Source organism: Chroicocephalus ridibundus, chromosome 8 (genome assembly GCF_963924245.1).
Source record: "Chroicocephalus ridibundus chromosome 8, bChrRid1.1, whole genome shotgun sequence".
NCBI lineage: Eukaryota > Metazoa > Chordata > Aves > Charadriiformes > Laridae > Chroicocephalus > Chroicocephalus ridibundus.
The window spans coordinates 51,977,777-52,005,326 of NC_086291.1; the positions used below are offsets into that span (position 1 = coordinate 51,977,777).

The window sequence follows — 27,550 nt, forward strand, 5'->3', positions numbered from 1 at the left end:
TTGTCATTTTGTATCATGATGAGCAGCAAACAGGCACCAGCCCAGAAGCCAGAAAAGCACAGGGGGTGGGAGGCCCTGGCATCCATCGGGGTTTCCCCATGCTCCCGAGGACTCCCTTCGGCAACGGGCTGTGCCTCTGCCTTTCTGGGGACAGACTCTTCCATGTTTTACGCAAAAAAGTCTGTCTTAATTGAATGTTGCCATCAAAACTGGTCCACGCCAACGCTTCACTTTTGACCAGTCAGTGTTTTCTAATGGAAAGCAAAATCTAATTCTTGATCGGTTCTGCTAGAAACAGATCTCAGGGGTAGAAACAAGGGCTCAGGCAGTGGGGAGCAGGATGGAGAACAGTAACGCAACCAGCAACCCTTGGTGGATGGCGGATTCAAAAGCTTTATCGCTCCTGTGGCAGGGAAAAGCCTAGGTTGTACGATTCCCCGTTGCTGGAGCAGCAGGGGATGAAGCCGGCAGTGGGGCAGGATGGAGGAGCAAGGCTGGAGCAACCAGGTACAGGACCAGTGTGCTCCCCTCCTCCAGGGGGAAGCAGGAGACCTAATTCATCGGCACAGTTATATTTTTATTTCTTTTTAACATTTCCAAATCCACGTGGTTTTATTTTTTTTACTTTAAAGGCAAAAAAAAAAAATAAATCTCCAAATATAATAAGTGAAATGAATGCAACTGCAGGCACCCTGGGAATGGCGCGGGAGCCGTGTTTACAGGGAGTTCCACATGAATCCCATCAAGCAATGCAAATATCGTAAGTAGGATGTGGCCACGGGTTGGGCTTTGTTTGGGTCTGATGCGGGCTGTTTTCTCTGCGGAGCAGGATTACCACTCTGCTTCTAATTAGGCAAAAGGGAAGGGGACCCAGAGAGCCCCTAAAGATGTCAAAAATCAGAAAGAAGGCATTGAAGGGAGGGAGAAATTAAAAAAGAAAAAAATAATGTTGGTATTTCAGCGATGCCCAAGTCCTCTGGGGCTGTAGCCAGGAGCTTTGCCTGCTCCAGCTCCTTCTGCATCGCTGACAGGGTGACCTGGGTTTTTATTTCATTTGTTTATTTGATATCATGCATTTCCATTTCAGACAGGTGGGTTTCCAAGTCTGACGTGTTTGGTCTCCAGCTCCGAGGTGCTCCTAGCTCTGAATTAAAGCCCTCTCTAAAACGAGAAGTGGTTTGGGTTCAGCTTTTAGGGAAGCTGCAGGACCTTACCCACTGATTTCTCTTTTTTGCTTTTAACCTGGATAAATGAGAGCGTGTGTGCAAAAGTAGTTTGAGATTGCAGCCCTGCACTTACCTGATCTTATGCTGAACTGCTAAAATGCCAGATAAAATACTTATAAAAGCAGCAGGGATAAATATGTTAGGTAGTTTTGTTCAGGTTTCCAGAGCAGGGGAATTGTTGTTATCAGAAAATAAGACAATGTCTATGTGCTTCTTTCTCGGTGATCCCTTGCTCACGTACGCTTGTGTGTTTGAAAGCATAAAGGTTTCTTCATGCACAGATGTTTCCAATTATTTTCCTAAGAACAGTTCTCTCATTCATGCTTAATTTGTGAAACTCCTGTTTACTTCCCCCAGATCTTTTTTTAATTATTTTTAATAGTCATACCAGCCGCGGTAATTGTAAGCTCCGAGCCTATTTTGCACCGATGCAAATCACCAATTACTACTTTGAAACTGGTTAATGTTAGTGCAGTTGAGCACTGGTCGGTCCTGGAAGAGAATACGGTCTTTTTTTTTGGTGACCAGAGACATCCAACCTTGAGCTCTTTCCATTCCTTTCGAAGCCTGTGCTGTGCGTCCTGGTTTACATCCCATATCACAACGTGCCACCGTCCTTGTCCCTACCAGCTTGTGCCATCAACTTGGCTTTGCTTTGCCTTCGTCCTTGGAGTGATCTAGAACTATAGCTCCTTGAGACTTAGAAACCAGTAGGAAGGAGATAGCCTGCATTCAGCACCCATTCCCGTGGGTCGAGACGGAAACAAGGAGAGCAGCCTCACTGGTTGGAGCAAGGAACCAGGTACAAGGGGGGTTTCTGGTGGTGTCTGAATTAATTTGTCTTTCTTTGTCTCGTTTTCTCAAGCTTGTTAGTGAAAGAGTTAATGCTAGCGGACGTGTGGGATGATTCACTGGTAAAACCCTTTGAGATCTGGAGATGAAAGTTGCTGTGGGAGGAGGACAGAGGCGGCTGTGCTCTCGGCTGCCCCTGGGCATGCATGAAGTAGAGAAGAGGATGGCAATGTGGAGGACTTGAGATGGAAAGCAAAGCGTAGCCATCAGCCTGGTTGTGCCTCTCTGACTTTGCTGTGTGTAGGAAATGAAAGGCATCCTTTGTCCCTTCATCTCAACAGGAGTACCCTTTCTAAGGCCCTCTCCTCAGTTGCCAAAAACTTTAAACCTTAGTAAATCGGTGATGTTTTTCAGTGTTTTCTTCTGTGCTTTTGGGAGGAGTGGAGGCTTTTTGATGTGTAAATGGTGCGGTGCTTCAGCTTCCCCCCTCCCGATGGATGGCCGCTGAAGCTGTGCTTTCCTTAACGCTCTCCTCTCACCTGGTTCGAGCACGTCAGCATGCTGGTCATCCTCCTGAACTGCGTCACCCTGGGCATGTTCCAGCCCTGTGAGGACGTGGAATGCCAGTCGGAGCGGTGCACCATCCTGGAGGTAAGGATCCCATGCTGCCTGCTTGCCTGGGACATGTTGGGTGCGGTGGGGTGGGGTAGCCATCCTGGGAGCTGGGACCCCCATCTTGTCCCTTTTCCTCAGGATCCAGCCGTGAGAGCCCTTCCCATAGGGATGTTTTTTCCAATGCAAAGTCTGTCCTCCGAGGAGACCTGCTGCCATGGCCCTAGGTGACACCCGAAGGCTGGCTGGACTTACTCCAGCAAGATCCTTTCTCTGCACAACCAGTAAGGGTAGGGGGGCCCCAAACTGGACATCCAGCTCCCACTGGAGGCGTTGAACACTTTTTAATTACAGGATGGCCAATGCCACGGGGAACCTCTTGCTCGCAGTCAGTCGGTTCCACCTGAGCCAGGTCACTGCCAGCATCTCTTGGATTGCTGCAGTCTGGCCTGTGCAGTATGGCACCAGCGACTGCCATTCCCTTCTTCATGAACAAAAAAGCACGGGACGGGCCCGTGCCTGCTCTGCTCCGTAGCAGAGCCTACCAGCTGAAGTGCAGCATTGCCAAGTGCCGGGATAACTGACCTTTGGGAAATGCATACTCGTAACAAAGCTTGCAGACCCTTGTTGGCCACCCCAAGCTTAGTGGGGCATCACGCATGTCACTTCTTCCTTCGCTGTGTCCTGGCAATCCCCTTGCTGCCATATGCCCGCAGGATTCGTTTTGGAAGCACATCCCGGCAGCATCTGGTGTGTGGGCTGCACCTTGGCGCTGGGCTTCCTGCAGCAACTCAGTTCTCGGGCTCGGAATCAGCTTTCCTTGTTTCTAATGCATTACATCAACCTAGGCAGGGACTACTGACATGTGGTAGCGTAACGGGCTTGGTTCGTTCGAGTCCTGCACGGATCTGCTGCTTTACTTCCCTTTGAGCGTTTCAGCCGTATGGGAAGGCCAGTGGGATCCTTCCAACAAGCCTCTCCTGCCTCTTTCAGAGCTTGATCCAGAACTGCCTGCAAATGCCAGGAATCGCAGAGTTTATCATCAAACCCTCTTTCAACCTTAAAAGAGGATCTGTTAAATGCAGAGCCAAGTAAACCAGATGAATCGAGAAGCCGCTAGAGGTTTGTTGTGGAATGAGATCAATTTTGGAGAAACTGTTGCCACCAGAGGCATCCAGCACAGGGATCATCTCAGAGGGTCAGGCTCAGGGTTGGTGTGAAGCGGCATCCAGAGGTGGCTCGTCCATCTCCTTCACCAGAAGATGTCACGCCGCAGGCAGCTGTGGGCTAAGCTGCCCCCAGAGAGTCCATCAGAAAGTGTCCGATCTCTCCTGAAAGGTTACGCTGCCGTTTTTCTGCCTGTATTTGCCCACACGGGCCTTTGTTTGAACGATGTCCATCCCTGCCAAAATGTCCAGGCAGACAAAGGGAATCCTGCCTGGACGAGGAGGTGACATTATTGGATGCTCGTTATTTGCTTCCTTTTATTCATAATTTAATCAGGTTGCAATCGCGTGGTTTGCGTGGTCTGTTCTCCCCAGAACAGACACACATACAGCCTGCGAGGAGCCCAGGCACTGAATTTGGTTTCTAATACCAGCTGAATGATCACAACATATTGAGTATATTTGCAAAAACCAAAAGTATTATCCTGAAGGGTTTGCAGGCAGAAAAGGGCTGCAAATAAAGCCATCGTTATCCCTCACCCTGTCACAGCTTGCAGGAGGGAATGGAAGCCAGAACATGAGGTAGAAAAGCCTGAACTTCTTTGTGGAGGCGTTTGGATGCCAGTTATTAAATGAACTGAAATAATGGAGCAAAACTTCTGTGTAGTTTATCAAGGGAAAGGTTGGTTGATAAAGCCAACAGCCAGAGAAGATGGTGCTCACGCACCGCCGCGCAGGGGTACATGGATGCGCAGTGGGAACTTGGCTTCCATGTGGATGCTTTGTTAATTTTACCGTTAATCCACCCAGGCCTCAATGTGGAAGTGCCAGAGACACAATACCAAACAGTACGGTCATGAAGAGAGTGGTTTGGACAGCAGCAGTCATGTCTGTAGATCGAGAAGTTCCTGTGCTTTATCAATTCTGTCATTCAAAACAACAAAGTCTCTGCGCGTGGTTTAAAAGCAATCTGTATCTCCTGATGTTCTGAGTTTACAGGCGTTTACAACAGAGCCCATTTCATGGTATCTTCACGTACACCCACATTTCATGCGTGTACTTGTAGTCTCCAGGAAGGCTGGAGAAATCACAGCTGTCCAAGTCCCCGCTACTCTACAGAAGTCACTCTTTAAGTAAAGGCCAAGGCATGTTCTATAGGGCAGCAATGGTTTAATTTGTGTACCTTTATTTTCTCTTCTTGTTTTCACAGTAATCTAAACCCCAAAATTTTGACCTTCATCTAGAGGCTCCTGCGCTGGGCACACGGACTTGCCAGCAGGATGCCCTGAGCCTCTGCACCACGAGGAACCGCTCTGGTCATTCCTCACGTGCAGCAGAACTGCCCTTAGAGTTACTGGTTCAGCCTCTGCTTGATGTGCACATTGACGCCCAGCTGTGTCTGGGTCTGTGGGTAGGAACCTGGTCCTTTTGGGAGTCCATGAAGGCATCAGAGGTGAAGCACATCCCCCTGTGTTAGATGGGACAAATTCTTTCTAAGAGGTATGAGCCGCCCAGTCTGGAAACTCGACTTCCACTGCAAGTTGCTGAGACCTCACAAACCTAATCACAAGTTGCTGTTGAATGTATAGGCTTTAAATGCCAAGAAAAATATTATCCAGCCTCTACAACAGTGATGTCTTTGTACCTGTGTCAGTAGATTAATAGACGCTGCTAATGCTTCCCAGGCAGTGGGCTGACCCAGGAGCTGTGCTGAGGGGTTACCATCGCTCCTCAGGTATTGCAGGTTTTATTTCAGAGTTTGGTAGGTGGCACTTTGGTACCAGTGCTTTGCCTTGCGGCGTCTGCCGGGGTCTACAGAGTCCCGCTGCGGTGGGAGCGCTCGTGTCTCTGCCTTCCTTTTCCCTGATAAGAAAGCACGGCAGAACTGACTGTAATAATCTTTTACTGGTCTCCAGGCATTTGACGACTTCATTTTCGCTTTCTTTGCGGTGGAGATGGTCATCAAGATGGTGGCTCTGGGGATCTTTGGGCAGAAGTGTTACCTTGGAGATACGTGGAATCGCCTGGACTTCTTCATCGTGATGGCGGGGTCAGTAACAAAACCTCATAAATTTGCTCTTTGCGGTGAAAGCAAGAAAACCCCAGAGCCGAGTCTGTAGGTTGTCCTGGCTGGTCTTCATTACGTCTTGTGAAAGCTGCCAGGCTCAAGCTAAGGTAGAGTCTCCTAAGTCTCATTGGGTTTCACCTCCGGCAACCACGCTGGATTGTGGGGTGGGGTATGAATGCCAGGGCAAACGCCATTGGGTTTTCAGTAGTAATCCTTGCGCTATGTCATCTCTGTCAAATCAAGTGCACGCTGATCTACTTCTTGGGATGGCCGGTACGTCCCAGTGCTTGTGGTTAAGGTCGCCGTCTCTGGAACGGGTGGAAAAAGCAGACAGCAGCTCAGCCCCACCTCTGCTATGTGGCACCAGGAGAGTGAAGCGGAGAGGCAGAAATTGGCCAAACAGGGAGAATCTAGCCCAAAAATCTGGTTCAGAAGGTTGAAATCGCAGTGGAAGAAGCTGGCCAGAAGTTGACCCAAATTGTGCACCAAGTGTGTGCAAATGCTTCCTGAAAATCCCTCTTGGTTTACATTTTGATACTGTCTCCCACAGCTGCTTATTTATGCGGGTTGTGTTAATAAACAGATATAAGGAAGATCTGGGTGCTTTTGACACCAGTTCCCTCACCCCCATAGAGAAAAACCGAGTCGACTAAAAGCTTGGCAACTCTAAAACTTTTTTCTATAAATAAATGGATTTTAGAACCTCCAGGCTCTCTTACCTGCTTAGTATAGCCTAGAAAGGGATAGACTGTTTAATTACAGAGCTCTGCCTTATTTCTGAATCCCTGGGTTTATAATGCCCAGCCTGGGGTTAATTAGAACATTCCTGTAATATGTTGGGGCATTTTTACCCTTACATTAGCAACGCACAATCTTCACTGCGCTAATGGAGTTTTGTTTTGCTCCGTGTTATTTGTCTGGAATACAATTAGGAAAGGCCTTACTGGTTTGAATAAAACATGAGCTCTCCTGAGCGGAGCTTCCTTTGAACCTGTGTGCAGTTTCAGCCCAGGAAAGAACAGCAGGGACGACAAAAGAAGCAGTTAATTATTTTTTCTTTCCAAAGCTGCTGGAGCGTTTGAGAAGTAGTAGGGGAAGAGCAAGGCTGTGGTTGCAGGGGGAAGTCGGGATCAGAAATCTGCCATCCATAACCAACGTGCCGACAGTGTTTCCCCACGCTGAACCTGCAGGATGAGCTTTCCTGATGGGTGAGCAGAAGTCGCCCGTATCATCAAACAGATCATCCCAGCGAAGCGGCAGAATAAAACAGCACATGCAGGCAGAAAGGCTGAACCCTCCGCTCGTACCTCAGAGTCAGGTTTGGCACCAGGATCTTTGTTCACGTAGCACCTGGGACGAGGGGGAAGGTGGCTGGTGAGTCAACATGGTAATTTTCCAGGGCATTTCCCCACCCTCCGTGGCTGGCATATGTTTGAGAGGAACGAAAACAGCAAAAGCACCGGGATACCCCGACGGGAAGCCCTGCTGCCGGTCTGGCGATACTCAGCCTGAAGATGAGAAGAGCAACAGCCCCTTCTCTGGCTGATCCTGGGCCACCTCCAGATGATTTTGGTGTATTCGAGCCGTACCTGTGACATTATTTTCCGTCTCTCAGAAGAGAGGCTGGTGTGGGAGCTGGTCTGGCCAGTAATGCTGGTAGAGGGCAAGGAGAAGCTGTGTGATGGCTGGGGTTCTTCACCTCTCCCACCTTTTGATCCTAAAACCGGAGGTGTTTTTAGCAGGGAGCACACTAGTGGAATAACAAGAGTCGCTTTTTCCAGCAAGCGGATGGATGCGGTGAAGGTATTAGGAGGCTTTTTCTGATAAGAAGGGAAACAAGTGACAGGCAGCGCTGCCTGTTTTGTTTGTCCCATTCGGTCTCCTCAAATAAGCTGATTCTGCTTCCCAGCAAGCGTACCAAAGAGAGTGGAGGGTGAGCAGGGAAACTACAAAATAAACATATCTTCTGCCTCTAGCAACAGATTGTGTCTGAAGTTTGTTCCAGCACCGAAAGCCCTTTCATGTTTTGCTCGCCTGAGAAATGTACCCTGGAAAATTTCAGACTGAATGGAGCTTACAACCTTTCAATCTGTCCAGAAGCCAAGTTGAAAGCATTTCCCGAGCATCAAAAATGTTGCCCACAAGAGCTGAAACCAGAGAGGTGTCTTGTGCACCCGGTCCCTGGAGACGTTGCAGGCTCTTAGACATCTTTAACTTGACAGCTGAAGGACTGGAAACCGTTCGTGGTAGAAAACATCGCAAAGCCTTGTGCCTCCTTTTTTTTCCAGTACTCAGAAGCTGTAGGGAAACACCTACCAAGTGCCAGTCCACCCAGACCTCCAGTCCTTGCATACCCAAGATGTCCTGCTCCTGCAGGCTTCTGCCGCGCATTTCCAGCGTATTCTTGGCTTACAAGTGTGATACAAGAACAGGACCTCAAGCTTGGCCTTGACAAAGAAACCTTTGACTTTTTCATGAAGGTTTCAAATGTTTGCACTGCTTGTAGGAAATCCAATCTGGAATCCATCAAGTGGTTCGGGTTGGCTTTGGTGGGCGATGTAGAACCCCCTGAGACTTACTTTCAAATCCTAAATGGAGTATCATGGAATCGCAAAGTATCGGGGTCAGAAAGTCTGTTTCCTAGGCCAAATCCTGGATTATTCATCTTTTATCAGCCCCATTGAAACTCCAAGGGCCAAGTAAAAGTGAGACCCCGGGAGCTGGCCCTTGAACACGCGAATAGTTGCATGTGGTCTCTGGAGAACAAAACCAGCTCCCACTGGAGCATTTCATACTCCTTTCACGTGCTATTAGTAGTTCAAAAACTGCATCAGTTACACTAAAATCCACTTACTCAGCCACCCGATAAATTGTGAGTGTGCTGTATTGGGACCACGCCAGCGAGTAGATTCAGGCTTCGGCACTATTCACTTCAGGGACTTTAAACAATGCTTTGTCTATTCCTGCAAGGTCTGTTTAGAGCAGACACCTGGTGCTGGCTCCAGGCCCCTCGACGCAGGTGTGAACGGGCATTTCCGATGGTTTTCCCACTGTGTGGTCCTTCGTGCGGCTCCAGGCTGCTTCCCACTGCTCTGCTCTGGCTGCTTAATGAACACGCGTTAGATTTAAAACCTGGTTTTGTGCCGTGCTGAGTTTTAACGCTATTCATCATGTTCGGCTCAATTTCTACATACAAGCTTTAAGGTGGTTTTAATTTATAGAGACTCGCTAACTACTTCAGGAAAAAAAAAGTGTCCCTGGCAGGTTATCACTAAAAACCAGCTCAAAATCACCAGGGTCTCTGCACGGCAAATGAAGGCTAACGGGCCAAAGTCACTTCAGTGCAACGGCAGTGATATCGCAGGGTTACACCAAACCGCTTCAGGACGAAGACAAAAAAGAGAAGCAAATATCAGAACATCTAGAGATTCCTAATTAAACTTTGTAGAGCACAGCAGGGCACCAAATATGAAGTGCAAGGCTCTGTCAGAGCAGAGCATGGGCACACAGGCAATGACGCCCCTGAGCAAGGCTGGCCTGAAACCAAACCTCCCTCTGCAGTTGCCGTCAGGATTCAACGGATTTCAATCCATTCGGCTGTTGCTTTAGTCCGTTTGGCTGTTGCTTCTTGATGGCACGTAACAATTTTGGTCCATCCTGGCTGCAGGGTGCTTCAATTGAAAAACCCCTCTTTCCACTGAAGCTTCTGAAGCGCCTGGTTGCAGCAGTTCAGCTCGTATTTGCCTTCCTGCTCCCATATCTGTTTGTTTATTTAAAAACAAAACACAACACAAAACAAAAGCTCTTTCTCCGTGGGATCCAGCAGCTTACTCGCAGGGTTGCTTTTGATGCCGTTATGTTATTTGAACAGGCGTGGTGAGAGATTTGTGACATATTTACAAGTGCTTCCCTGTAGTCAAACTCATAAATTGTAATTACAGCCATGCTAACTAGCCATAACCCCATTAAAAAAACAACACTACACACATTTGCCACTCATTGCTATAAAAGAGCAAGAAAACTGACTTACTTAACGTCCTTCCCAGCCTGGGAGAGAAATGTTTATATGAAATGGAGACGAAGCATGAAAAAGAAAATGTTCCCTATTCTTAATAATAAAATGGAAACCAAGCTACTTTAATGTATGTCGTTTGTCGGCTTGGTTATTCACATTTTTGTCATAGGGGGAGAGATAAGCTGGCGTGAAAATACGCTGGGGTGCTCGTAGGGGGTATAATATCAGAAACATCTTATTGACTTTGAGCTGCGTGGAGCTGTGCAGTAATCTCCCCGGGAAGGCTGCGGATGCGCCGCCGGCCGGAGCGCAATAAGCTAATGGAAAGGGAGAGCAGCACGGTTCAGGGAGCTGAGCAGATAGCTGGGGGCTCCCCCTCTCCTCAGAATTCTGTGGCCCCAACTTTGGAGCTCCTTGTTGGGCCAAGTCCTGCTTTCTGAGGTGTTACCTGTCCCTGCAGCCCGGGAGCACGTCTGCCTGCCGGCCCCTGCACCATCGCTGCTCATGTGGGTATTTTCAGTCTCTCAGAGGCTGAAATATCCCTTATATTCCCTACTGACAGCATGATGCACATTATGAGCCGCAAACACAGAGCGGGTGGTTTTGCAAGCCTGGGCTCTGGCTCCCAGAGCGCGCAGGCAGCGGCAGCCCCCCACCCTCACGCCCAGACGCTGAGCATCCCACGTCCTGACACCTTTCTTCTTTTCCCCTGCAGCATGATGGAGTATTCTCTGGACGGACACAACGTGAGCTTGTCTGCGATCCGCACCGTCCGGGTACTTCGGCCGCTACGAGCCATTAACAGGGTCCCAAGTAAGTGACGCTTTCGTCGGCACTGGGCTGCCCGGCTGCAGCTCGGGCTCTGCCTGGCTCTGGGAAAACCAGGGGGATGAACCCACCCCAGCTGGCTCTCTGCGTGCTAAGCCTTGCAGTAGAAGTCTACTCTCCTGCTGCTGAGAGCAAATTCATTTATTTTAATTTATAATGGCAAGTTAGAGATCATTCATTATGGTTATCAGTGTTCGTAAAGGGCAAGGGAGTAGATTTTATACCGGGGGGGGGGGGGGGGGGCCCAAATTTTCGTGGCTGTTTTCCAACGTTTTTTGTGAACCCTCTGAGGCGAGTAACTCTCTGCTCCTAGCGCAAAGTAAATAACCAAGTTCCTATAAAGAAAGGGGAGAGGTCAGTGCTAAGAAGGATCTTCTTGCCCCGGATGGGTTCGTTTTCTCCTCTCAGCTATTTAAGGTCTTTCTGTTTCATTGTGTTCAGGATTAGAAGCGCAGCAGCCTCCATTGCTGGTGAAATGCCGCAGAGGGTTTGCTGTCATGTAGAACAAAATTGGGTTCATCCATGATAGAAAGTTCAAGTGGCCCCTAAATCCATTTTCAAGTGGCTTCAGCTGCTTGTCTTCTAAATCCAATTTGAAAGACGAACCAACAAGTTGAAATAATTTCCTGCCAGAATCGGCCGTCTGCTGAGCAATCCGTTGCAAGGTACTAATTTCATAGCGCTTTCATCATTTTTTAACCAAAATCCACTCAATTCAAAATGGAACGGCATTATATGGAAATCACAGAGGTTCCTTGCCAAAAAAAAAAAAAAAAAATGCATTTCCTGTTCTTTTTAAAAGCACGTTTGAATGACACAGCCCCGCCGCCGGTCCTCGCTGAACATCCTGCCTGGATTATTTGCCCATCGTGTCGGCACATCTAGGGACAGCAAAACAAACTCCCCCAGAAGGGTTTCGGTTCCAGCACCTCAGATGAATACGCAAGGGAACAGATGGGTGTTTACGCACAGGAGTCTTTGAAGTTTCTCTCTGAGCTCAAATTCTTCAGGATTTTTTCTTTTTTTTTTTTTTTTTTTTTAGAAAAAAAAAAAATCGTAAATTTGACAGTGACATCATTAGAAGTTAAGAACAAGACAAAAAGAAATGAGAGGCTAAAAGGGACCACAAAACCCTCCGGAGGGTTGTTTTCCTAAGGAGGTTTTGTTACTAGGGTTTCAGAGCAGCTCGAAAGCACAACACGGTTTTCCTCAGGGATTTTGAGCACTCTGGCCTCGCTGGGATGGGGAGGAGCGGAGGGACACTGGCACGTGCTCGGTGCGGAGCCCTGCTGAGGTTTCAGGCTGGGGCGAGGATAAGGCTCGCTCGGAAGTTATTTAAACCCACGAAGCCCTTCGTAGCTCTCCCTTGAAATGGTGGGAGTCTCAAGCTGGGATTCAGCTGGGTTGAGAAGAGAAGCCGGGGAAATTTGAGGATTTACATGCATATTAAACCAAGGCCCAGAGATCCAAACGCCTCCAAGTCTAGGTGAAATTTTGATCTAGGTCCAGCTTGTGTTTTTCTTCCTTCGGAGTTTGATATTGAAGCTTCGAAGTAAGCCTTTTAGGCTGTCTTCTCTTACATTTGCCACTTGGATTTTTTTTTTTTTTTTTTTTTCCAAAAGATAGGTGATAGAATATACTGAAATTTTTGTTAATGGTATGTGAGATTAAATCCAAAGAGCTCAAGCCACGTTTGGAGATGAGCTGCCCGGCTTGACGAGCCGCTAGGCTGGTCTTACAGCACTACCAGTGTCTTGAACAAGTGCCAGGGCAGGATTAGTATTCTTAGAAATATCTCAGTTCCTGGAGGGCAGCTAATCACAGACTTTATTTGTTTATGAGACACTAACTCCATCCACTTTTAACATCGGTACTTTTACTATTTCCGACTGATACCTGATATAATCCAGGGTCTGCAGAGAATGGATAGTGACAACCCTCTATTTTGTTGTATTTTTGCAGTTTCCTGCAATAACAGAGTTGCATTTCTAGTCTTTCATCCATGAGGATGCTACAGCTTAAAGGGGGGATTACCTCGGCCGTCCACCGCATCCCAGCCAGCAGCGTGGCAGCAGGTCCCGCTCAGCCCCATCCATGCTGTCCCCAGGGCTGGGACAGTGACGCTCCCCCGGCCACCGCACCGCTGGCAGGAGCGGGGTTTTTGGCTTAGTGACAGTCGCAAAGGGACATCAAGCAGATACGAATTACAGCTGGGTCAGAAAAGATGAGCCTGGTGTTCAGTTGCAGGCACGGGGGAAGCAGGGGCCCATGAGAAATAGCCTGGCGATTTATCCCTCTGATGCCTGGGCACTTTCCTGGGTTCCGGCCAGCGCTATTAGCTCTAACGCTTCCAGGCACAATAAATTCACCCGCAAGATTATTTCATTTTTATTTTATTTGTTAAGAAAAGAAAGGAGAACCCCGGCCAATAAAAACATCATCTCTATTAGAAATTATTCCTTGAAAATGGCTGGAAAAATACAATTATATGTTTGGCAGGGGCTGTAGTTAGGAGGTTTTTTTAGTAGTGGTCACTGTTTTTTTCAAATCCATTTCACTGCTTTATTTTTATTTTTCTACTATGTGGTTTAAGCCAGGCATCACGTCGAATGGGAACGAAAAGAAATCCTGATCCTTGTTACAGCCTAACCGATGCTCGTGCTTTTTTTCCCAGGGCACACTTGACATTCTGCTGAGAGCCCAGAGCACCCTTAGCGGATAGCGAACAGATGGATTCAATCTCCAGAATGGTGCCACTAAACAACCCAAAATACCAAAAGTAGCTGAGCAGAAAAAAGTTTTCTGGCACAGGGAGATAAATTTTAACCATTTTTGGAAAAAAAAAGAGCAAGGATATTAGTGAGAGGGGGGCGGTGGGGGGTGGGGGGGAAGAAAAGCTCAGCATCTTCTTTCCAGTGGGAATTAAGTACGTCTTTTCTGCTTTTCCAAAGATAGATTTGCAAGGGAAGTCTGAAGGGCAGTGCTGTGGGATGTGCTCCTGGGGGCTTGCAATGACAGCACATGTTGGGAACAAGCGTTACGAAATCCAGCCCCCATTTGCCTCCAGCTCTGGGTTTCCCCCTGCGCGTGGAGCCGAGGCCAGTGCTGTCCCCGCGGCTGGCACCGGCCTTGCGGTTAGAGGGGATGGCAGGGACGCTGGCCGGCATCCCGCACCACCCGTGGCGCTCGCCGACGCAGCCTGGCTGCCAACGCTGTGTCCCTTCCCTGCAGGGTGGCATTGGCGCCGGGGCGGCACGGGGACAGGGTTTGGAGGGCAGGCGGCGGGGCTGGCACGAGGCTGGGCGCCAGGATCGCGGCTCCTCCGGAGAGGCATCCGCTGCCGGCGCCAGCAGCAGGGAGCCACACCGGAGCCAAGATGCAGCTGGGCATGGAGACCTTGAAAGGCTCTTGCCCTGGGATGCAGAGGTTATTACTCACACCTAATTATTTATTAGCGCAGACTTCTTGGCCGGGGCGGTTTATCCACTCGTGCTGTGCTGACAAGGTATTGTCGGCTCCGGCCCTGCTTGGCTGGGTTGCGTTTCCGCTGGCAGAGTGACACAAGGAAGCGGATAAAGCGGCGTGGCGGGGCTCCGGCTCCTGCTAGCGCTGCCTGCCATGGCCTGGGAGATGCCTGGTCGGACGGGCACTGCTCTCCTGGAGACCCTGCTCCTCCCAGCACCCATCTCTGGGGTCTACAGAGGCCAGGCTGCAGCCCAGCATCGTCACTGAATTAGCGGGAGAGGCATCAGGAATGACTTGGGAGCCAACGTGGAAACTGGTGGGGGAAGAGAGACTGCGTCAGTGTAAATGCCACTCTCTGTTCCAATGGGATGACTAATGGAGAGCAGCATCCTGCTAGGGGAAATGGAGGGAGAAGAAGCTCCACACAGGCAGGCAGGAAAAGGTGTTTGCAGAGCAGCTTTTTAGCGGGATAAAATGCCTCCAGAGGCGGTACTGTCACCTTACCCAGCTGCTGCATTGATTTCCACCATGTCTTAAACTTGAGCCCTCCTCTCTGCTGAGCCCTGGGCTCCCAAGGCTCAGTTTCTGGTTTTCTTCTTTTCTATAATTTAACATTTGCCTTTGTCTCTTCCTCTTTTCATTAGTTCTCCTCTCATCAATTATCAGCTGTTGAGATGATGGCTGGTCGGTGTCTCAGAGGTTCATTTAACCTCTATTGAACTGCTGAGCTGCAAGTCGTTATTCCCTTTTTATTCCTGTTTTATCCTTGAGTTTGAAGGTGCCCTGATGAGCGAGACAGGGCAGTCCCCAGGTGCCAGCCCAGTCCCTGCCTCCTTGCCCAGTTTCCCCTGGGCAGCGATGCTGGGAGCATGCTGGACGGAGATGCAAGGGGTTAGCTGAGGCTCTGCAAGGTTGACTCATTCCTCAAGCTTCTTATTTAAGAAGATGGAAGATCTTGCACAGAAATCAGCATTTCCCTGGCAGCAGAGGTACTGGGGGAGCCCCTGCTCTGCACACAAGTTCATAGGGAGCCTTGCAGAGGTGCGGGACCGGCTGGGGAGGTCTCCCAGCAGCCTGCACGGGAGGAAGGAAAGGGAAGGGAACAAAGCTGAGAGCTTTGCTTAGAGGAAGAAACATTTGCATCCTGCTTTCCCCCCTCAAAAAAGTAAAAATTTCTCCTGCCTCCCCTGCTTGGCAGTCCTGCAAGCTTTGGCGCATGAATGGCTCTCAGCTGCCGGTGGTGGCCAGCAAGGAGAGAAGCCCTCCATGGAAGAGGAGTTCCAGAGAGTCCCAGAGAGCAGCCGCAGCCATCATCCTACACAAGGCTCTGTATTGTTTCGGGGAACAATTTGTGTGATTCATGAGAGATGTTCAATATGTTTATAAATATATATTTTGACAATTTCTCAGGAGGCTGATGGTTTGCAGGGGCGTTTCTCCAGGAAAGACTGTCTTGCAGCTTTGCCCGTGTTTGCTTGTTGTTGAGTCCCGTGTTATGGAAAACATCTGAAAATCCCACTCTTAAGTCCACCCTTTGGAGATACGCTGTTTGTTCCCATGTGCTGCTAAGCCTTTTGCATTCTTTACCTTCCTTTTCAGCCTTAAGGTTTAGGAGAAAACATAAACATCCCAGTTCCTCCGCCCAGGATGCACTGGCTGCATGACCAAGTCTGAGAGCAGCTGGGATCGATGTGGCATTTGCTCTCCCCCTGTCAAAGGGCTCCTCTAACCTGTTTTCTCCTTCTCCCCACAGGTATGCGAATACTCGTCACCCTGCTGTTAGATACTCTGCCTATGTTAGGCAACGTCCTCCTCTTGTGCTTCTTTGTCTTCTTCATCTTTGGGATTGTCGGTGTGCAGCTCTGGGCAGGGCTGCTGAGAAACAGGTGTTTCCTAGACAAGAATTTTGCAATGTAAGTACAGGAAAAAAAAAAACCACTCCATCTTTTCTTCCTTTCTTCCTCTTCCCTGCCGGAGAAATCCCAGTGGTCAGCAAGTTTAGCGTCCAGCCGGGGTGCAGCCAGGGCTGGATCCAGCAGCACGTGGATGAGAGCGTGACGTGACCGTGCCGCACAGCTGCAATGGCAACTCTTAACAGGGCTGTCATCTTGATTCGCAAGGTTGTTGGCTTCAGGACTCCAAGTCTGGCCGTGTACTTTTTTTATGGAAAACCCCCACTTGTCAGCAAGTTGCCGAGGGTTTGGAGTGGCTTTCTCCTGTTTTTCCTCTGCACCTGAAGGACAAGGATGTTAGTGGTTTGGATTATCTCTGTCTGAGGAAGCTGAGATCCCTGACTCTGGGAATTTAAGGCTTTGGAACAAACAAAAGCATTACAGCTCTCTTAAAATTGCCAGTTCCCAAAACTGTACAGGTCTGGGAGGTCATCTAGCACACCACACCACCTGGCAGGGGGTTGATGAGATGTTCCGCATGCTGGTACAGACAGCACCATGGAGATGCTGCTGAAACGCACAAATAAATCTCTGTAGGTGTATTAAGATAAGAAGCTTCACGTGAAAGGCATTAAAGACATTTGTACAGCGCTCTCAGTCTGGCACAGGCATCAGGGATGAGCAGCACATTTGATTGCCTGCTCTTTTCAATGCAAACTTAAGATTTCGTCCTTCTAAGCTAGGCAGTTGCATGGACCAGCATCCCTGCCAGGTGCTGAGTGTGCTAATTGGCCTTAATTGGCCTGATGAACCCCACCTTGGAGCCAGACCCTACCCATGGCCCAGGAGCTCTATTTAAGATCAGCCTGTGGCTCCCAGTCCCGGTTTGGGCTGTGCTCGTCTCCAGCTCTGTCTTTGTTCCTGGTTTCTTTGGCTCCTACTTGAGTTCCCTGGATGGGTTTTGGATCTGGTTGGTTGCTTTGCCGCATCTGGGGCTTTGAATGGACCCTGCTGCCAGCCCTGAGCTCTGCCTGCTGCGTTCAGACTCTCTCCGTGCGTGTGCTGCTGGCACTGGGATGATCCTTGGCTCCTGGCTCATCCCCTGTCATGGGACGTGCCCCTGCTCTTGCTGCTGCCCAGCAATCCCTCAGCGTGATACAGAGCTCGGGCTATTCTGCGCTTGCCCCTTCAAGGGTGCAATGTAAGGACACACCTTAAAACCCATCAGCACAGCAAAAAGATCAAAACCAAGTGTAGCCTGCAAGCTTCCACAGAAAAGGGTGGTATGCCTGGGAAAATCCTTCTGAAGGGCTCCTGTCAAAGACTGCTGGAGATGTCAGTGGCTCAGAGGTGAGGAAATGCCTGAGACCAGCTCATCAGGGCAACCCTAGCTCTGTACGAGAAGATAGAGCCTGTAATTATATCTCTTTGTAATCACCTGCTGTCTCCAGCTTGTACTGTGACTGGAAGACAAGCAGACATTATCCCTCGGCCCTACCCCGGGTCCTGTTCTTGCCTCTCACTGATTAGTCCTGTGGCTTTCAGCTCTCTGAGCCTTTCTCTGTGCTGCGGACCATCTCTGATGGCACTTACTCATCCCATCAGAGATGCTGAAAGGCAGAAAATCGATGACTCTGCTCTGTGTGCGCGCTTCTGCTCCTGCATCCTGATGCTCCAACCTCACAAGCTCTCTCCTGCACCCACAGCAGGTATTTGCTGGTCACCAAGACCCTGCGTCATTCAGAGTTACCCCTGAGCTGCCATTAAAAAGCCCAAGAGCGGTGTTAAAGCTGTTCTCGGGTGGCCCCATTGCATAGGGCAGGCAGCGTGTGCAGGCAGTGCTTTGAGCACAAGGAGTGCAGAGCTGTAATTAGCTTCAGCGAGTCCCTCTCATCTCTTTGACCAGGTTTCTAAAATGCTGTGTGATTTCCTGCAAAGTGGAGCTTTCAAAATTAACCACCGGGGAAACGTTTGCTAAGTAGAGAGATTAAGCAGCCCAGGGAAAGCAGGCTGTTACGCAATGGCCATTAGCAGCATCAAAGGCATCACAGGATTTTCTTATCAGGGTCCTGGTCCGGGTCACTGAAGGCAAAATCAGGCTCCTTTTGCTAAGCCTCAGGACCTCTGTTTGAAGAGGGAGGAGGTTTGGGAGAAATCTGCTCCTTCCCACTTTACCGCAGCTCCGCACTGGTTCCTGGGTGCCTCCCAGCAGCAGGTGGTGGTGAATTTGGGTGTCTGTGGGGGATCCACTGCCTGTGCCTAAGTCCTGTCGCTTGACGCTGTGTGCTCAGGGATGTGGGTTGCTCTGGTTCCATCACCCAGACTGAAGCTGCTGTCTAGGTCTGTGTTTTGCTGGGTTAGCTTTGGACCTGAGAAACCATTCCCTCCCTTTCCAGCTAGAAGCTGTCCCAGGTTGATTGGAGCTTGGTGTGACAGTTGTGGGGAATCCAGATGAAGCTATTTCCGTCTTTTCTGTTATTCCTGAATCCATAGTTCCAGGCATCAGGATGTAGTTCACCCCTGCAGTGGTCTTTAACGCCCCAACAGCAAGTTTTACAGGGAGAAAAGGCATGGAGTGACTTTGGTGTGGCAGTAACAGGGAAAGCACTTCAGGGTTGCAACATTCTGCTATTGGGCTAAAATATACAGCAGAAGGGCTAAAATATACAGCACCGGGCCCAAACTAGCAGGTCCTGCTGACTAGTAGCAAGATGCCACCTGCCTGCAAAAAGTGTGGAGATATAGGCAAAGTCAAGCCCAGGGTTGGACTGGAGAGGGTCCATCACTCTGTGTCCTCATGCTCCATCCCTGTGCCGAGCTGCCGTGCTCGGCACCGGTGCTGGAGAGCCGTGACTATCCGTCCCCTTCCAGGGAGAGCTGCCAGAACAAAACCAACAAAAACACCTTCACGCAGGGGATGCAGGATTAAAGTTAAGCTCTGGTTTTGATGAGAAATAAACAGAATAGAGCTCTGTGGGGAAGGGGGAATGAGATTCTGGTCATTTAGTTTTGTCTGTCAAGTCCCACTAAATCCCACTGCTGTTGTCCTCAACCTAAAATAATGTTTACTGGCTGTTCAGCAGGCTCTGAAGGGTGGACAGATGTTCTGTGCACCTGGGTTGGGGCTGAGCAGATGACGGTCCTGGTTCAGCTTTTCCTTACAGCCCCGCAAAGGGGAAGACCTGAGTTATTGGGAGGACTCACCTTGGCAGTGGTGTCAAACCCTCCCAGACGGAAACAGCTTTAAAGCGAGGGTGAGCGTCTGAACACAATCCAGGGTGCCAGGCAAGGAAAGGTCATAGCCCCAAAGGTTTTCTGGAGTAAAGCAAGTGTAAGCGAGCTCAGAGACGGGTGCTTCAAATATAGTTTCTTACTGCTGCATGCTTCTTTGCGCACTCGCTGCCTGCAGCTTTCCGGGGCATTCAACTTTACAGCAGGCATCAGTTGGAAGAAGTGACTTTGATTTTGCCATCATTCTTCCTGTAGAAACCTGTTCTTTTAAATCCCCCTTGGAAGTTGGCTGCTTCAAGAAACTATTTTTAAACACAGTACATTCTGATAAAAATTTGGGGACTTCTTTGAGGTGCACTGGAAATATCTGCTTTGTCTCTCTCTCTGAAAATTGCACCATTGCGATGCAAAACCATGCTGGAAGGAGGTTGTTTTATTAAGGACTCGCTTTTAGTAGTGACTTTGAAGGAATCACAGGTAGTTGCTGGGCTGTTGCAGTAGCGAGTTGGCAAGGTATAAACTGGAGTGGGTCACTGCTGTTCAGGACATGTGAGAAGCTGTCACTCCCCGGCCAGCCCTGGAGACGGTGCTTCAGAGGTCTCTGTGGCTCAGACACTTGTTCAAGCCCCCGGGGAGCTCGCTGGCCAGACGGCGCTTCCCCTGGCATTGCACGGCAGTGGGGAACAGCAATGCCAGGATGGTCTCCGCTGCTACGTGAGAGACTGCAGGAGATCCCTGACAGTGGGAGCTGGAGGTGGAATTTCACAAGGGCTTTTTGGTTGGTCTGGTTTGAGAGAGGAAGGTTCGACATGCATGCGTGGGAAGGGCAAGGGAAGCCAGCAGTTTATCTGTAACATCTCCAGGATGTGTGTCTCCCCCACGCAGCCCCTTTGGCTCCCTCCTGCCATCATGAGCTGCTGTCGCTGTAAATAAAGGAATTGGGTCACCCCCAGCTCGTCTGGGTTGTTGCTGTGGAGCTGCTCCTTGCTTGTGTGTTGTTATGCAGGGGAGCATTTTCCCCCTCCTGGAGCCTTTCAAGGAACTCGGCAGGTTGGAAGTAGGAGAGGGGAGAGAGCTGTGAAGTGCGCTGTATTTATCTAATGCTGCAGGACAGTTATAATGTGAGCACTTCAGTCTTAATTAACTCCGTACCTGCTTGGCATTGTACCGCCTCTGGCTCCTTGGCTTTTGTAGAGCTGCAAGAAGGCACAGACGGCCAAGGCCGACAGCTCTGAGTTTGTCTGAAAGGTACTTCTGAATTCGCTTAATTGCTCCTCCTGGCATCACTCTGTGCTGCAACACTAGGTTGTCAGCAGGATTTCCTCCAGAGAGCAACCTCCTCTGGAGGGAATGGATCCTGCTTGGTGCTGAGTTTCTTCCATCTTTTCCCTTTCCTCCTTTGCCAAGAAGGTTGGATCAGATGATCCTTGAGGTCCCTTCCAACCTGGTATTCTATGATTCCTCTGCTCCTTGGAAAGCTGTAGCAGGATTGCGCTCAGTGCACACACGCTGTACTCCAGCAGCTGTGGATGATGTCCTGCATGGAATGGTTGGGCTGGGAGGACTGAGCACGGGGGAAGATGGAGCAGAGAATAATTGTTCAGCCTCCTTTGACACGGGAGAGGATGAACTTTCCTGCCCCGCTGTTGTCCTTCCTGCACATGAACATGCCCAGGGACGGAGAAAGGAAAATACAGTGCAAAGCTGCTGCAAGCCCAGAGGAAGATGCGTACTGGGCAGCTGGCCGAGAAAGGGGTGTTAATCCTTTCTAATGTGATAACAAGATCCATTCTGGGGCTTAGTTTCTCATGTCTTTTCCCCAGAGCACATGGGTCTTGTGATTAGTGGATTCATTACCATTAATAAGTTATTTGGACTATGCCTGTTGGCAAGTAACAAGGAAATCAGATTGACCTTTCCTGCATGTGGAGGTAGATGGTCTTGGCAGAGCTAATTCATTTATTTTGTGGATACTGGGGATTCCCTCATTCTGCAACGCTGTTGTTTCTCATCCTTGCTCTCCTTCCTTCTTTCCCCTTTGTGGTTTTGCCAAGAGGGTCATCAAGCAGAGGAACTAGAAAAAGGTCTTAAATTTGCAGTGCTTGCTGTCAGGTGATGCGTCCCTTCCCCGCTGTACTCAGTGGTGGCAGAGCATCATGCAGGTCCCTCCCAGCCAGACGGATGCTCGTGGTGTCTCTGTGCCCAGGGCAGATATGGAAGAGGGAAGGGCTTGAGAAGGGTTGGGCAGAAATTGGCCCCCATGTGACTGTGGCCTGTCATAGGGGGACTTTCTTTCAGTTTGTAACGATTTTGGGGACAGTTGCAAAAATGAGCAAGGCAGAGAAAAGGGAGTATAAACACAGGCGGCAGCAGAACCAAATAAAGCTTCATCCACCCTTCACAGTCAAGCTGCGCTTTGTTTTCCTCGTTTTATTTTCCTCCCACAGCCACCAAAGTGTGTCGTTCTCTTGGTTCTCCAGAGGGTTTGTGCCCAGATCTTTTCTGCGCGGTTTATTAGATGACAGCCCCGGGCGCTGTGTCTGCAGGCAGTATTTCTCCTTCAGCCCAAGGCTTCCTAAACGGTGACTCATGGGAGACACGCAGCCTCTCAAATCTGTATATGTAGCTCATCAAGGGCCTTTCCAGTTGCAGTGTGAATAGTGAAGCATTGCACGGGAGGGGCGTTGGTCCCGTAGGTCCCCATCTTGATTGTGTTCCTTCCCTCCGACGAAACCGGGTACATGGACTCCGGCAGAGTTGGCTGGCACGCTGCTCCCTGGCTAGTTGTATTCCTGTCCAGCCTGCCCAGCTGGGGTGAGCATTATCAGGAGATCAGTGATCAGCTCTGGGGGCCCAAATAAAGATGATTAGTTTGGGACAATGAACATGTATCAGAGTCCTGCAGCTGGGAGGGCAGGCAGCTGCCGAGTCGTGTGTAGCGCTGGACATTGTGTATATCGTGCCGTTGTGGTGGGAGAGGCAGCTCGCAGGGGAGCTCGGCTGTGAGGTCGGAGCGGAGCATCGTGCTGATGCATCAGCCGTTCTGTCTGAGCACTTCTTCCATGGTCAGTGTTGTTGGCATGGGCATGTGTGTGTCTGCGTCTAAACACAAAACTGCTCGCAGGAAAGGAGCTTGTGCAGCCATAGCTGCTAATTACACAATCATCCCTCCAGATGGTCCCTCTCCCTCTGCAAGTCCAGCTTTGCTCTGGGCAGAATCCTAATTACACTGGCCCGGGAGCTGCGGTGCGCTGAGCCTTCCCGTCCTGCCCGCTGCCAAAAGGTGTTTGTGATCAGGAAACTCCTGCTGCTGGTGGTGTGCTGGTGTGTTGCGTCCTGGGTGGTGAAGGAAATAAGTTTTTGCTGAGTTTCACAGCTCCACCTGGCTTTGTTTTTTCCTGGATGATCAGTTGTAGTTTGGAAGAGTGTGTCGCTGGCGTGGCACATCCAGATCAAAGAGCCTCGGTCAGCACTGTTTGATGGGAAACAAGAAAGAACAAGGGATGTTCTCAAAATCATATAGGGTTGTTGCAGGGCTGGAGTTCAATATGTAGTTTTAGGGTTGCAGGTTACTGTCTGAAACTTGCCTCTGTGGCTGTCTCTGCAAGCACCAGGTTTGGGCTTTGACCTGCCCAGACAAACAAAGTTCTGAGATTGCATGACTTGTCACATCAGGGATTTGAGAACTGCAGAGATCTGCTGAACCAGAGATGGAGGTTGGGGTGCATTGATGAGAAGGTGCCAAATGAGACTTCTCCTGCCATCATCTTAGGGACTTAGAGAAGCTCTTTGCCTGTAACCCACAAAATCCTCTTTCAAGAGAGGTGAAGTCAGCCCCAGGGAAGCCAGTCACATCCCAGAGTCCTGTGGCCGTGCTACTTTGCGCTATCAGGCAGTGAAGAGCGTAGTCCAGGCTCGGTCTGGGCTGTGGGGGTATTAGACCCCCGTCACCACCACAGCATGTGGGAAGCCCTGATCCCAGTGTCCCATTTGAAAGACTTCAGAGCTACTGAGTTCCTTGGGAGGAGCCTAATGAGACATGCACCCATGGCCTCTCAAACCTGGAGGTTTTAGAAGAAAATGTCCTTCCTGAGGCTGGTGGGGCTGGGATGGCTCTGCCCTGGGCTGTGTTGTGTCTCATGGAGGTGCAGAGCCCTCCCAGCACCTCCCCGGGCGAGCAGGCTGAGACGGGCACTGTGGCTGCAAGCAGAGATGTCCCAGGTGTGTGGGGTCCCCACCACATTTCTTTGAGGGTGCAGGAGCCCTTTGCGTCTGAACTGAGCCCCTCTCAGCGTACCCACTACGGCCAAAACAGAGCTGCCAGGGCTCTGCCGGCCACTTGTGAGTGAGCAGAAGTCACTTCTTGGGTGTCTCTTCTCCTCCGCACTCTGTTTCTTCTCTCAAGTTCCCCGGCTGTCTTTGGCTACGGTCTGTAGCACTCCCAGACTCATCCCTGCGCCTCGGTGCGTTTTAATCCTTCACAAGCCTCCGCAATATCCCCCTCTGCGCGACAAACTCTGCTGGTTGTAGTATCTGATCTTCTAGCAAACACCGTGCTAGCGTAGCACTCAGCCTTTCCTTCAGCTTGTTTTATATGGAAATTTCCTCCAAGTGAAACCAATTCGCGGGAGGGGAAAGGGAAGGCCTTTAGTCAGTCCTGGAGGAAAAATATTTCAAGTTTCTTCCTTGTCTCTTGAATCTAAGGTATAGAAATGGGGAGGAAGATATTACAGTTTTTGTCTAGAGGTGTGGGAGCACTGCAGTGGGAGGAGAATAACTGGTGAACACATTTAATCACCAGCAAGCAATGCCCAATTCCTCTGACATGCTGCTCTTGCCTGTCCTGAAGCTGGATGAACCCTCAACACCCACCTCAAGTAAATCACTAATGGAGGAGAACCAAATTCCCCAGGAAAGTTGTTCAGGGTTATTTTCCCCTCAGCTCTGCCCTGCAGCGATTGCTCTCTCCTTAAAGTGCAGTTGCTGAGTGACTCCTGCTTGACTCAAGGGTTTTGGGGAGCAATTTCAAGCAATTGGCTGGAATAACACTAGTTTGGCACTCAGTAAAGCCAAATTTATTAAATCGTTAGGTACATTTAGAAACAGATAAAAATACAGCTGTCCTGTCTTGAAGAATTACTTGCTTATCTTCTACCCACATCTCACTTGCTCGTATAATTTGTGTGTTGCCTTTTCCCTTATCTCCTGACTGATTATACAGCGTCTTAGATCCCTGCAGCTCGGAACACGGCAGATAAAGCTGGCTCTAGGATTTTGCACCCTCTCATTTTGAGGAGTGCTTCAGCGTGCAAGTGCTGGTGGGTCTCACTAACAGTAATCAAACAGCATTAAACGTCCTGGGCTCTTGGTTGCTGGCTGATCTGGCCCAGAGCACGGCTCGAGAAAAGGCACGTCCCTGCCATGCTGCAATTAGAGCACTTGCTTATCTTAGCTGTAACAGAGCCATAAACTTTATCCAGGCCAATTAAATCAGATATGCAGTAAGCATACAATTCCTATTAATGTGGGCTTTTTCTTTTCTTATGTAAGTACGGAAGGAATCTGAGATGGCCTGTGGCTGGTCCTCTCCTTGTTAAAGTTCAGTTCACTCATCCCGGAGAGGTGCTGAGGGGCAGATTTATTGGAAAGCTGCTGTCCCACTAGCTTTTCTGAAGCATGTTCTGAGCATCAGAAGAGCTACCTTAAAATCCTTAGACGGAGACAAAAAGTTCCCTAGCTCTTTGGGAAGCACCTGGCCTGCTGGGATTTTTCTCTCTGTTACCCTCTCATTTCAACTTTCAAGTGCCCTGTTGGCTTGGGAAAGCTCAGGCTGATCTTTAACTGGAAGATCACTGGTGCCTTACAGGATGCTGTGAGCAAAAAGCTTTGTAGACAAAGGTAGGGGCCGATATCTCAACCGCGACTTGCTGTCCCCGGTCTGATAGGGCTGAAGGGTGAAGGAGAAATAACACACTCAAACCAAGGATAGGAACCAGCCCCTCCTGTGGCAGATGAAACAAAGGGTGCATCATTTGTTCTCATCCTTCTCTTTCTTCCCTCTCCAGGACATACAACCTTACTTTCCTGCATCCGTACTACCGGACAGACGAAGCAGAGGAGAATCCATTCATCTGCTCATCGCATCGTGAAAACGGCATGCAGAAATGCTCCAACATCCCAAACAGGAAGGAGTACAAGGTGGAGTGCACCTTGAGCATGGACTCCTACACCCCAAGTTTATACAACCCTGACTTCAGCAGCAGGAACGCCTGCATAAACTGGAACCAGTATTACAACGTATGCATGGCAGGGGACGTAAACCCACACAATGGAGCTATCAATTTTGATAATATCGGATATGCCTGGATAGCTATTTTTCAGGTAGGATTCTCCTAAAGATTTTTCTGTTTCTTTTTGTTTGTCATCTTTTGCTTGGAAAGATTTTGATAGGCGCGTCAGAGGAGAAAGGAATTTGCTTGCATCTGGAAATACAGTCACACCAAGTAAATGAATCGGACAATAACCTGCACAACTGTCGCAAGAGAGCGTTTGGAGAGAACAACCACTTTTTCAGTGCATTTTAGAAGAGGGGGAAAATACTTCTTGAGGCAGACAAACGTAAGATTTGCAAGCTCTAGCACTGCAAATCAGACCTGGATAAATCCCAGGGATTTTTGAGAGTTAGGGTCTTTATTGCTGTAGTACCGGGAAATGGAGTGTTGTCCACGTCCTTAAGCAAGACTTAGTATCATTCTAAAATGTAGGAACTAGCCTGATGGCATGGTTTGGGCTTGATCGTAGAATTGCAGGGTTATACTGGTTAGCATGGTACGCTGGAGGGAGGAAGAAATAATCCTAATGGTCCGTTCTGGCTGGAATACTGGTGAAGAGATACTACTCATGTGGAATTTGAGTCTCTCTTGATCCGCACCTGTACAGCTCTTCAGTAGAGACCAAAGAGCTCCTAGCTCAGACTGGGGGAGCCTTTACAGGTGACAAAAACACTCCAGCAACTGAAGCGTTTTCAAAGCATTTGTAGCTCTGGAACACTGGGTAGCTCACCTCCACAGTTCAGAGGCTACAGTCTCTTAGGGCTAGCCTATTTTAAATGATCCGTGCACTGTTTTCCGTTTTTAATTTGCACTTCCTGTTTTTAATACAAATTTCCTTACGCTTTTGGCTAGATGCTGCGTTTTGTTTAGTCCTCCTGAAGTGTAGGTGACATCTGTTCCTAAAAGAGAAAAAAATTATCCTTTTAGTTTTGTTAATGATGAATAGCTACTCATTCAGAGCTCTAAATTTCATTTATGAATTTCCTTCCAGTTTCATATTATAGTATGAACTTAATAACTTCCAGTTTTCATCTGGGAGTTGTAAAGGGGTGATTGCTTGCTCTGAGCATCTAGTTTGCTCTCATGCTGTCACAGTAGCACGCCTTGAATCACACTGCTCCTGGTGTCAGAGGCTCAAAACCAAATCCAGAAGGGTTCAGACAGATCCCAAGTCTCTACTAAGCTGTGTCTTTAGAAATGCTTTGGTTCTCTTCTGGAATTAGTATGTCAAGAGAGGAGCTGCTATAATAATTTTGAATATTCCTGACTGGTAGTGAGTGTTGCATATAAAGGAAAGAGGGAAATCAAAGCGAGAATAGTAGGTAGGTCTCTGGCTGCATTTGCATTCTCCTTTTTCTGTTCTTGCGTAGTTCTTTGACAGGGCTTGATGGATGTTCCCAGGAGGTCCCGTCTGGCTCCCACCATGGGGCAGCAATGTTCTTGCCAGAGAAAGGGCAGAGGGCAGCGCGTTGTGGCGTGCCTGTGCCTAGTGCATTGAAAATGAGCAGGTGCTTCTCGAGGGGTCCTGCTTCCTTTTTACTTCCTGAGCCTTTCTGCAAGGCTGCGAGCTTTCATTTCATGTTGCTATTTAATTTCCTTGGCCTGAAAAGGTACGGTTTTAAGCCAGGAAGAACAAACCAGCCACAGCAGAGGCTTCAACTGATTCCTTTGGGCAGAGCAGAGTGTCTGGCAAAGCTGGATATTGTATCCATAGATCATTTTGGCAGCTGCCAGGAGCTTTATGATTGGTTTTAGTGCTGTTTAGGCCATCCAAATGTTAAAGACTATTTCAGCCAAAAACCCTTCTTACATCTTCATTCCTTTTAGAAGTAAGGACTGGCTTGTAGAAGCTGAAAAGACTATAACTGCAGGTAAAGAAGCAGCTGTTGGGGAGTAAGGTACTTGCTTAACTTTGATATGGAA

At 49.2% G+C, this 27,550-nt stretch overlaps 1 protein-coding gene across 1 annotated transcript in view; it reads left to right on the forward strand.

Moving 5' to 3' along the window:
• Positions 1-2,562: 2,562 nt before the first annotated feature.
• CACNA1H (calcium voltage-gated channel subunit alpha1 H) overlaps positions 2,563-27,550 on the forward strand; it is a 125,590-nt gene continuing 100,602 nt past the window's right edge. The window contains exons 1-5 of the mRNA XM_063342723.1: positions 2,563-2,669; positions 5,713-5,846; positions 10,595-10,692; positions 15,926-16,085; positions 25,361-25,676. Of these exons, the coding sequence (XP_063198793.1) occupies positions 2,577-2,669; positions 5,713-5,846; positions 10,595-10,692; positions 15,926-16,085; positions 25,361-25,676 (801 nt within the window). The 5' untranslated portion in view covers positions 2,563-2,576. The remainder of the gene's footprint in view (positions 2,670-5,712; positions 5,847-10,594; positions 10,693-15,925; positions 16,086-25,360; positions 25,677-27,550) is intronic.